The 11,582-nt window shown below is 51.7% G+C and overlaps 1 protein-coding gene across 1 annotated transcript; it reads right to left on the bottom strand.

Moving 5' to 3' along the window:
• Nucleotides 1-2,725: 2,725 nt before the first annotated feature.
• Nucleotides 2,726-4,614, bottom strand: HMX3 (H6 family homeobox 3). Its single transcript, XM_030276584.4, has 2 exons — nucleotides 3,871-4,614; nucleotides 2,726-3,669 (listed from the first exon to the last, which is right to left on the bottom strand). The coding sequence occupies exons 1-2, from the start codon at nucleotides 4,184-4,186 to the stop codon at nucleotides 3,062-3,064; spliced, it is 924 nt and encodes a 307-aa protein (XP_030132444.1). The 5' UTR covers nucleotides 4,187-4,614; the 3' UTR covers nucleotides 2,726-3,061.
• Nucleotides 4,615-11,582: the final 6,968 nt, after the last annotated feature.

Raw genomic sequence — 11,582 nt, 5'->3', positions numbered from 1 at the left:
CCATCCCAGAGTGATGCGGGATCTCCAGAAACTTTAAGCAGGGCCGAAGGTGCGGGAGGAGGGGGTGAGGGCTCCCTTGGCAGCCTGTCCCGCTCCTGTCCCGCTCCTGTCCCGCTCCTGTCCCGCTCCAGGCCCGGGAGCGGCGCAGCGCAGCGGGGAGCGCGGGGCTGGCGGAGCCCTCGTTCCTTTTCTCCTCCAAGGGAGAAACGGAGCCCTTCGCTTCGCCTTTCGCTGGATCCTTGAGGGATAGGATGGAGTTTGGGGACACCTCTTGAAGGCTTGCGGAAAGCCTGAGCGCCGGGCTCGGCTTGCAGCTGATGCGGACGGAAAGGAGCATCCCCGCTCCGGGCTGGGGGAAACTCCGGCTGCGGGAGAGGGGCGGCTCGGGGGGCAGAAAATCGGGCTCACAGACCCTCAGCCCATGGCCCAACTTCACTGTCAGGTTCCACAACACCCGTCTGCTGTCGATCCCGCGGTGTGCAACAGCAGCGGGAAGCAGAAAAGCTGCGATCTGCTTAGATTGCTTGGTTTATTTTTTTTTTCTTTAATTTTTTTTCTCTGCTTAATTAAAAAAAAAAGAAATCCTGCCTAGCCCCATCAACCCCACCAAAATCACTGCCTCTGACAGTCCGGATGGGCACGGAGAGCCGCTGTCCGCAGCCGCGCAAAGGCCGCGCTGCGGGGCCGGAGCCGCGCTGGTGTCCATCGGCTCCTTCCTGTGCCGGGAAAGGGCCAGGAGGGTCCAGAATCGTTTCCTGAGCACTGACCAGAAATAAATGAGCTTTTTTTTCCTCGCCGTTTGATAACATCGTGCTGCCGCGCTGTAAAATGGAAAGACGTATTTACTATGACAACAATATTTTTAATGGGCTGCAAGCGACTTGTCCCAAAGTTGGTACTGCAAACAGCAAAGGCATCGCTCTGTTTGTTGGCGACACAGCCAGCACAGTATTTTGACCCCGAAACTCTGTTTATTTTTCATTTACGACCCATTGCCAGGGTTTTTATCCCAAACGAAAAGAAAACGCGGGATTATCTTTTCGCAAGGCTGAGTTTTATTTTGATTTCTTTGGCCCCCAATCCCGCCTTCGGCGCTATCAACACGTCGATTCGGGCCAATCTGCGGGAAGCGGAGAGCGATCCTATCTCCGAAGAACCCTGCCGGGGGTTTTTCCCACGCGTGACGGCCCCGGCCGTGGGCAGGGAGAGGGGTTGGACACCCTGCGGCAGGAGGGGGCGAAGGGAAGGCAGGGGCAGCACCGGGGAGAAGGGGCGGCAGAAGTTCAGGGGAAACCCTCGGGGAGGGGAGGGACCCCCCCGCTGCCCCCGAGAGGTCCCGGGGGGCTCCACGGGAGGCTGCGACCCCTGGCCCGGGGTGAGCCGGGCACCGTGACCCCTCCGAGCCGGGGTACCGAGAGTCCCCCCGCCGCCCATCCCCTTCCCCCGGCGGGATCGGCTCCGTGCCCTGCGCTTACAGACAACCCTTGGGTTATTTCTTCTGTTGTTTCTATTTTTTATTATTATTTTCATATTTCATTGTTTTTTTTTTTTGTCCGTCCAAAACCACACTTTAAAAATGATAAGGAACGGGTTTTATTGAATTATTTTTTTTTTTTCACCACAACATTAAGTTTATAACAATATAGGCTGTTTTAAAAATAGGACCGATCCCTAACAGAAAGCGAGAGGGCAGAGGGTACAACGGAAATAGGAAAACAGAAATTTAAAATCAAACAAAGAAAAGAAACCAACCAACCCAAACCCTTGGGAAGACAGCAAACAATTGTCAGACAACAGGTGAGCAGACACGAAGACAGAGAGAGAACTAGAGGTGTCCACTCCTCACTTGATTTCTGCCTATTAAAATCCACATACTCAATGGACTTTAGAAGAAAACTGTACATCATATCAAATAAATTAAAATTACCCTAAAGTTGATTGTCCTTCACTTAAAGCGCCCAGCTCACCGAATCTCCCTTATTTATTCGCATGAGCCGGGCCGATGCTAATTCCCATGCCCTGCTCCTCTCTTCTCACTTTCCTTCGCTTTTAATTCTTTTTTATTTTATTTTGCACAACATGAAGAAACGCAGTTTTACAATGCTAAAAACCCTTTCCTCACCATTCAAATAAAAGCAGTGCTTTAAGAATCGTCGTACAATATTGCACAGTTCAAAAGTACAATAATATTATTATTAATAATAATAATTAGTATTACAAAAGAAAGCAAAAGGGCACAGATTTCCACCCCTCCCCCCCCGCCCCCAGATACCGAAATAACTTTACAAGGAAAAAACCCGAAACAACCCGACAACTAGGAAAACAAGGATTATAAACAAGAATTAAAAATGTCTAAGTAAACGATAATAAATAAGGGTCACTCAAAGCGTGCGAGTGTATTTAACCGTTCACTTTGAGGCTGTATTTCTTGCTCGTGAAAGTCTCATGGCAGAAACCGAAAGGTACAAAATGTGGGCAAGCAAAGAGGCAAAGATCTGCTTAAATGAAAAGCCGTGGTCGATGAAGTTTGAGTCACGACAGGATCAGGAGCCTGGACAATTATTTGGAGGCAGAAGGAGAGATCCGAAAGGAACAGAAATTCAGCTTCCCGTTAGCGTTTGGCAAATCTCGAGGAGTGGCCTGGGACCATTCATTTTATTTTATTACTATCATTTTTTCCCCTTTTTTTTTTTTCTTTTTTTCATTTTTTTGTTTTGTTTTGTTTTTTTTTTTACAAAAATAGAACTAAAGCCACAGAGAGACCATCGCGCGGATTTCATCCACGTTTACAAAAGATGTGACAGCTCCAGGGTTTCTCTACAAGTCCCCTCTTTCATTTTCCTCATTTTCGTTTCCCTCCCCCCCCAACTTTTATTTTTATTTTTTTTTCTAAATTTCCGCGACTTTCCTCCTACCACCACCCGCCGAGGGGTTCCGAGGGGTTCCCCCCCAGCCCCGCACTGGTGTCCCCGCTGTCCCCCCCGCCCGGGGGTCTCGCACGGGGGGCTGCAGTACTTACAAGCGGGCGGGTGCCTTGCGCGCCTCTCCGCGCCCCTCGGGCTCAGACGGGCCGCAGGAGCGGCACGGAGGTGACAACGGGGTGGGAATAATAGACGGGGTGAGGAAAGGTGAGCAGTGGCTGCGTACCGGGGGCTCCGCCGCCCCCCGCGCCCCCCTCCGCGGCCGAGTTCTCGTGGTAGAGGATGGGGACGCGCACGATGCGCTGAGCGGCGGCGTGGCTCAGGTTGGCCGCCTCCAGCTCTGCCGCCAGCTGCCTCTTCCACTTGTTGCGGCGGTTCTGGAACCAAATCTTCACCTGGGTCTCTGTCAGGTGTAGCGAGGCGGCCAGGCCGGCCCGCTCCGAGCTGCTCAGGTAGCGCTTCATGTCGAAGGTGGATTCCAGCTGGAAAACCTGCGAGCGGCTGAACACCGTGCGCGTCTTCTTCTTGCGGCACGGTTTCTTCTCCGGGCTCTCCTCCCGCTTCTTCCAGTCCTCCGCGCCTCCCTCCTTCTTCGCCTCCTCCGAGTCGCTCTCCTCCAGCACGATCTCGTCTGGGCTCTTGGAGTCCAGCTCCTTCTGCTCCCCCTCCGCCTTCAGCAGCGGCTCCGGGGAGTCCCGGTCGGTGCCCGAGGCGGGGGACGAGTCCCTCAGCAGGGATTTCTCTGCGGCTGGATGGGAAGGACGAAGCGGGGCGTGAAGGGGGAGATGAGGGACACAAAGAGACACCTTCACCACCCAGGCCCCGCGAACCGAGCGGATCCCCGCGCCGCCCCAGCGCCGCTTCACCCCCTCTCCGCCCCGCCGCCCCCGCTGCCCACGGCCCACGGAGGGAAGGAAGGAGCGGTGGAAGAAGTTTTGGGGAGCGGTACCTTCCGTGCGGGGCAGGTGGGCTCCGGCCGGCGTCAGGGCGTAGGGGTACCACCAGGTCTGGGCTCGCTCCAGGCAGTGGGCGCTCAGGGCGAAGCGCGGCGCCGGGATCTCGAAGCGGGGAAAGGCGAGGTCGCCCACCTGCGAGAGGGCGAAACCGGCACCGTCCACCGCCGCCTTGCCCGAGGGGGCGAACAGCGCCCGCGGCTGCTTGGGGGGCGCCTTGGGGGGGCCGCCGTTGAGCAGGTTCTTGATGTAGAAGGACTCCTTGGGGGGCGGCGGAGGGGCGCTGGGCGGCTCCTGCCCGGTCTCCGGCATCCTCCGCTGCCCGGCCGGCTCCTGGCCGCCGCTGGCCCCGCAGGTGGCGGCTCCCGGCGGCGCGGGGGACAGGAGCGGCGGGGCGGCGTGGGAGCGCGGCGGCGGGGCCGGCCGGGGGCCCCTCGCATGGGGGGGCGGCAGGGCGGGGGGCCGGGGGGACCCGCACAGCCCACGGCACCGGGGGGATGCTGCGGGCAGGCGGAGAGCCGCGCTCGTCGCTGCCGCCGCCGCCGCCGCCGCCGCTGCTGCTGCGTCAACCTGACGCCGGATGCTAATGATGAAATCAAAATGTCATCCCCGTTCCGCGCGGGGAGCACGCCGCGATTGGGCACGCACAAAGGCGAATGGGATCCGCCGGGAGGCGGCGGGAGGAGAGGGCTCCGTGCAGCTCCTGCTCGCAGCCGCCGCGGCCCCGGCTCCCCCCCCCGCCCCGCGCCCGTTCGTGGCGTTCACGGAGTCCGGTCAGGCAGCGAGCGGGGCCGGGCCGGCGGCACAAAGGGAGCGGAGCGCGGCGGGAGCGGCGGCAGGCGAATGGCACGGGCCGAGCCGCTCCTGCATCAAAACCGCCCCCGCCCCGCCGCGCCGCCCCCCGCGCCCCCGCCCCGCGCCGCCGGGAACAAAAGCCGCCCGCCGCCCGGGGGGGGAGCGGGCCCCGAGCCCCGCCGGGACACCGGGCACCGGACAGCCTCTCGCTGCGCTGCGGGGCAGAAACCACTTAGCGGACGGCTGCGGGGCGGCGGGAGAGATCTCCCCCGACGGTGCCCTCCGCGCCCCGGAGGCCCGCGGGACACGTCGAGGGGCACGACCCGGGCCCGCCGCTCCTGGGATCGGGGCGCAAGGCGGCGGGATTCGTTCCTGCCCGCATCCCGGGATTCGTTCCTGCCCGCATCCCGCGATTCGTTCCTGCCCGCATCCCGGGCTTCGAGCTCCGAGCGCTCCCGGCGTTGCGTCGTGGAGCGCTCCTGGGATCGATCCCTGCCGTTCTCGGAATCCGAGCACGGTGCTTTTAGGGTCCATCCCTGCCGCTCTGCGTGTTCGGGCATGGGGTGATCCCGGGATACATCCCTGCCCTGTTCCCGGTTCCATCCCTGCCCTGTTCCTGATTCCATCCCTGCCCCATTCCCGGTTCCATCCCTGCCCCATTCCCGGTTCCATCCCTGCCCCATTCCCGGTTCTATCCCTGCCCCATTCCCGGTTCCATCCTTGCCCCATTCCCAGTTCCATCCCTGCCCCATTCCCACATTCATCTTCGCTGTTCCCGGTTCCATCCCTGCTCCACTTGCTAATCCATCCCCACTGTTGCCGGCTCCATCTGTGCACTGCTCGATGATCCGTCCCTGCCTATCCCCGGTTCCATCCTTGCCCCGTTCCCGGCTCCATCCGTGCCCTGCTCGCTGATCCTTGCCCCGTTCCCGTTTCTATCTATCCTTGCCCCGCTCCCGGTTCCATCCGTTCCCGGCTCCATCCGTGCCCCGTTCCCGGCTCCATCCGTGCCCCGCTCCCGGCTCCATCCGTGCCCCGCTCCCGGCTCCATCCGTGCCCCGTTCCCGGCTCCATCCCTGCCCCGTTCCCGGCTCCATCCCTGCCCCGTTCCCGGTTCCATCCCTGCCCCGTTCCCGGCTCCATCCGTGCCCCGTTCCCGGCTCCATCCGTGCCCCGTTCCCGGCTCCATCCGTGCCCCGTTCCCGGCTCCATCCGTGCCCCGTTCCCGGTTCCGTTCCCGGGGCCCGGGCGGAGGGCGCCCCCTGGCGGGTCGGGAGGGCCCGGAGCGTTCCCGCAGCGCCCCGGGACATCCCGGGACATCCCGGGATACACCGGGATACACCGGGACAGCCCGGGACACCGGGCAGCGGCAGCTCCTGCTGCCCTGGGAACCGCGACGTGAGCCCGGTAGGGTGGGAACACCCCGTACTGCCCGCCGGTACCCGCGGAGGGAGGGAGGAAGGAAGGAGCCACTCAGTTCTGGCATCCTTCTAAACCTTTGGAATACCTGCATCAACACCTGCAAACATCTGTCCTGGCACACACACAGCTCTGGAATAGGATGTGCTCACCTGTGCATAGGGGACAAAAATCTCTACTTCTAAACATTTTAATTCCCTGATCAAATCTACCTGATTTTTTCCTGCTTTTTCGTTTTAAAGACACCCACTTGGCATTTTGAAGTGAGACTCTTTTTTTTATCTGAATTAATCTACCCAGGAGTCTTTCCTCCTCCTGAACACTTGGAGGTTATAAATTTGTATAGAACCAGTCACACAACATTTTTGGCTGCAGCAGATGTGGTGTTTCATGTCCCTTCCACACATCTTGGGGATGGGGTCTCAGCAATTAATAGTTTGCAGAAATATTCTGTTATTAACAACTGTTTCTTGTTCTTGCTCTCATTAACAACTTAAAGCACCTGGCAGAGAGAAGGTCATCGGGAGTTTTTCAAAGAAATGCTGTTTCTCTGGGAATATCCCTCAACTCTGGGGTAAAATGTACAGAGGAAATGTACAGACAGAAAATAGTTTCTATCCAGAAAACAGCCAATAGCCACCTAACTCAGGCTCCTGCCTGAGACCTGGGCTAAAGCTCTGTGCTAAATGTTTGCAGCTCTTACATGAACAGCCAAGGGTGAAAAGTTCCTATAGAAGACCCCAGTGCATTTCTCCATCTCAGTGAAGATTTTATTTAGATATGAGTCACCAAAATAATTCTGTACTGAAGCTCCCCCCCTTTTCCATCCATCTTTCACTGCTTTGGTAATTATGAGGTCCTAATCCCTTTGGAGTCCCTCAGGGCAAACAATTCATGGTAGAAATCCAGGCAAGGATAAAAAAAATCAAACCAACCTCTGGTTAACTTAAAAGAAATTCCCACGTTGCAATTCTTTACTACAAAACAAACAAACAAACAAACAAAACCCTGCAGTGTTCTAAAAGAGCATTTCTCTGTCTCTATTATTTAAGGTCCATAGATTTGTTGCTTATTTATGTATTTTATTAATTCCCCCTCCCCAGAAATATCTGGTTAAAGACTGGTATTGACCATTCCCCCCTTGCCCACTGGTGATGGAGCTGAGTGGATTTTGCTCCAATCTTTATTTCTGTTTCTAGACTTTCACTCGTACCATTCCATTGTAAACAGATAATTATTATTTCATTAGTGTTGCAATTCAGAATTAATTGGCTAATTTACACGTGGATCAATTGTATAAATGTGATGTTTGTGATAGGTGCTTGATATGATTTAAAGTAATTGTTTATTTTCGGGTTTTGGCTGTATTGTATTGCAAAGTGATTTATCTCCTTATTTATCCTGTCTCAGCACTGCCTCTTCTTTTTCATTACTTTTCTAAAGAGCTCCACTCTTGCTAGGCTGGAGCATGAGCCTGTGTGCTGTGACACTGCTAGGAGCTCCAAAAAGCCCTGGCTTGCAGCCTGCTGAAGAGGATGTGCAGAGCACAGCAGCCCTGTGTAATTCCTTGGGCAAGAATTACCCACTGCAGCCCCTATTTCATCCAAATTCTTCCCCATCTTTATCTGCCACCCCTGAGTGTCCCCACTGTAAGCACAGGTGACAAATTTTGGGTCAACTTGTGCTCAGCTTTCTCTTTTCCATCCAGAGGAAAGGGCAGGGCTGAGTTTCCTTGTTCCTTTATTTGTCCAAGTGGGAGCTCTCCTGAAGAAGTTTGCACATCTGGGCTTCCAGATATTGTGGGGAAGCAGAATTCCACCCAGGCACTGCTTGATTCTGTGGCTGACATTAAACATAATCCCACAGGAGGATGCTGAGGCACCTCCTTGCATCAGAGTTTGGATGTCCAGAGGGAGAAGGAAGAAAGGATGAGAAGACATTTCACAACTTGCCCCACACAGAAACGCTCCTTTCCCAGGCAATCAAAATGAATCCTTCCACCATCAGATTTTAGAGCTCCTGTCACGCTGCCCAGGCATATAAACACAATTTTGTGAATGCCAAAGATTAACTGTTGTACAGTCTGAGCTGTTCTCAATGGGTCTCCCTATTGCAAATCCTTTCCTATTATCAGTTTTTTTTTTAAATCTGAGCCCTTCAGCATTTCTCTGTTAGTTTTTCAAGTGCTGCTTCTGAAATGCATGGCTGGAAACAAACAGAGCTTACCCAGAAAAGGGATGCTACTTTCTCATCGAAAGGAATGTCTCTTGTGGGATGTATTTGATAAGGATGTTTTATTCAAGGCTGGAAAAACTACAGGGGAGTTGTGCTTGGAAGCCTGTCTCAGGTTTCCCCAGGCTGAGTGGAGCAGGGTGTATGAGATGTGTGTGGGTTGAGAGGTATTTTGGAACAGTTAAAGTTGTTCCCTTATTACGCCTTACAATGGCATTTTTGTACCTTTAAATGGAAGGCTTTGTTAGTCTCTGTTTTCCAGTGGCTTCCTGGCAAGCTCAGAGTCCTCCCTGACAAATATTAGAATCTCCTAGTGCTTCAGGAAAGCAGGTTGTTCAATTTATCAGACTTTTATTTCTGAGGCTCATCACAGTCCTGTGTCTGACTCACAGAGATGGCATTTTTATCAGAAAATGGGAGAAATTTCTAGGTTGTGATGTTTTTGTGAAACAAGTGCTGCTGCAAATTCCATGCAATTTGGAGTAAACCCACAGGGGCAGAACTGATGAGGTGATCTAAGCCCAATCTTTGTCTCACAGAGCACTGCACAGCTACTCTATAGATTGTGATAAGATGCTCTGATCTCATCACAAACCCATACAACATATCCTTTGCTTTTGTCACTTTGTCTTGCCCACCAGAATAATTTCTGGAAGGTTTCATCACCCTGGCATTAGTCATGTGTGCACAATTTATCACTTCCACAAGTGAACTCTCCAAATGGAGGTCAGCTAAATACACTGGAGGAAATCCTTTGTGAGAAGTATCACTGGAGGATTTGAAGGCAGAGCATGTGCTGTTCTTTAACATCTTACCCAAACATAAACTTCAGCTCATCTTTCAAAATCTGTCAGGACAGAGACACCCGAGGAAAAATGAATAGATGGTGGCTTTGCAGCTTTATATCTGAAGACCAGTAATTTTATAGCTGGTTGTAAACTCTGAATCATGTAAAAAATTTAAAAACACCCAAAAATCAAAACCAGCACTACATCCACATCAGGACTGGTGAAATCCAAAATAAGCAGATGTGGCCATAAATAGGTCATTTATTAATTCCACAAAAGAATCCTGTCACCACACCTGAAAAGTGCTGAGTATTTCCAGCTGCTGCTGAAGTAGAAAATTGCTGCAGAGCTCTATGGTGACTGTGGCTGGAAAAGAGGTGTTCTGAGCCACACTCAGCCTTCAGATCTCAGATCCAAACTGTCCATCTGCAGAGAGCCAACAGAGAGCAGAGCAGATCCAATATTTGTGTGCAGGGCAGCTGGATAATGTGCAGTTTTAGGAGTTCTTAAATAATCATTGATTTCAAAAGTGTTACAGCCCATTGACTCAAAAACCAGCTGCTTATGAAGCCTCTCGTGTTCATATCACAGATCCTTGGCTGCTGTAGGAGAGTTATTCTGGATGTACCTTCTGAACATGAGCTGTGCCTCGAATTTCGTGGAAAGACCCTCAGATCACCCTGGTTTTCCTGTTAATATTTGCTGCAGCTGGCATGACAGCCTGACCCAGCTTGTTCTGAGTCAGCAGATCCACAAAATAGCTAGTGGTTTTGCAAAATAAATGAATGATGGGGTCATTTTTGGCTTCCACAAGAGCTTCTTTGGCAAAACCTCCCCGTGCTTTGCACTTTTAATGACTCTGCCGGGAATCCCGGGAAGCCAAAGTGATGCAAACACCACAGGAGGCTCCTCCTCCCTCGTTTGGCTGGGGAATCGCCAACGTTTCTTGTCTTCAGATATTCAAAAAGTCCTCATGTTGCTCCCATGGCCCACTGTTCTACCAGTTCTACAGAGAAAAGAATGTTTTTGGGCTTCTTTCTACACAACCTTCCTGTAAATTCCAGGGAAAACTTTATCCTAGACAACAAAGTTACTTATTACTAAATATATAAATATAAGTGCACAACTTTGCATTATAAAAACAAAGTATCAGAGGCCAAGAAATGACTGCACAAATTTCTCGTACTTTGAGCCACAGTTTTACACTGAAGGTTTTCTTTGTTTGTTGTGGGTTTTGTTGTTTGGTTTGTTTTTTTTTACATTGTGGCTTTTATTTTTAATTATACCACTGAAACATTGGAGATCTATTAGAAAAACAAGCATTATAAAGAAAGTATTTTTAATGCATTTTGGTTAAATATTAGCAGTGCACAATAGAAATTCATCAGTAATAAACCTGATGGAAGCAATGCTGGTGGAGAGCAGCAGAAGGATTGAATGCAGGCTGTGCAAAAATTCTGACACCATCACAGCCATTGTAGTTACATGGTTTTTTTGGACAAGAGGAGATTCCCTTTGGAATTAAGACACAGGGATACAACCAGGGCAGAGTGGTGGCTTGAAACTCCTTAATCATATATGAAAAGCAGCCATGAAGCACTGACAAAACCCAACCAAGGGTCACTTTTTCACATCATTTTACATTAGCAGATTTTTGGCTTGTCACCAAGGGTCTGTAAACAATATCAGAAAAAAACCCCAAAAAACCAAAGCAAAACAAAACAAAAAACAACAAAAAAAGACCCCAAAACCAAACAAAAATTATCAAAAGGGACTGTATGAAGTTAAACATTCAATGTGGCAGATAAGGCAAATAATAATAAAATATTATGTATGACAGAGAGTGGAAGACTTCCAGCTGGGTACATGCATGAAATGCAACATATCCAAATAGTGTTGGGTATCTACAGAGCAATAGAATTGTCAAAATAACAATTTTAATATAAAAATAAACATTAGCTGTTTCTCCCCAGCATCCTGATGTGTACCCTTGCTGTGTGCTGTCATCCCCAGAGTGTGACATCTAAGTAATGTGTGCAATGAAAAAAACCCTCACCACATAACAAATCCCACCCAGATCACATGTTATCTTAAATATTCCAGTCAGGAAAATCCTGTACAGTGCACGTCACGCTGCCACGAGAGGTTTGTTATGGATTTCTGTGCTGGAAGCTGCAGTGGGGTGAAGAACAGAGGAAATACAAAAAGACTCGAGGGGCAACGTGTGAATGACACCTCTGCTTTTTGTTTGTTTGGTTGCTTGTTTGTTTTTTGCTCCGAGGGAGAGGATGAGGCTCTGTCCCCCCAATCAGAGACCCTGATTTGATTCTGCTCTGGCCACGATGCTTGTAAAGCGCTGATCAGAGAGTGCAGAGCACTGATCAGGATTTCCAGATGTCCTTGAAAATGCCCTTCACCTTCACAATCAGCTCTGAAATGATAATCTATTGATCGGAAAGCTTGGCAGCAGCGTG

Source organism: Taeniopygia guttata, chromosome 6 (assembly GCF_048771995.1).
Source record: "Taeniopygia guttata chromosome 6, bTaeGut7.mat, whole genome shotgun sequence".
Lineage (NCBI taxonomy): Eukaryota > Metazoa > Chordata > Aves > Passeriformes > Estrildidae > Taeniopygia > Taeniopygia guttata.
Note: the sequence above shows the minus strand (reverse complement) of the source record. Positions and strands in the feature narration are given on the sequence as shown.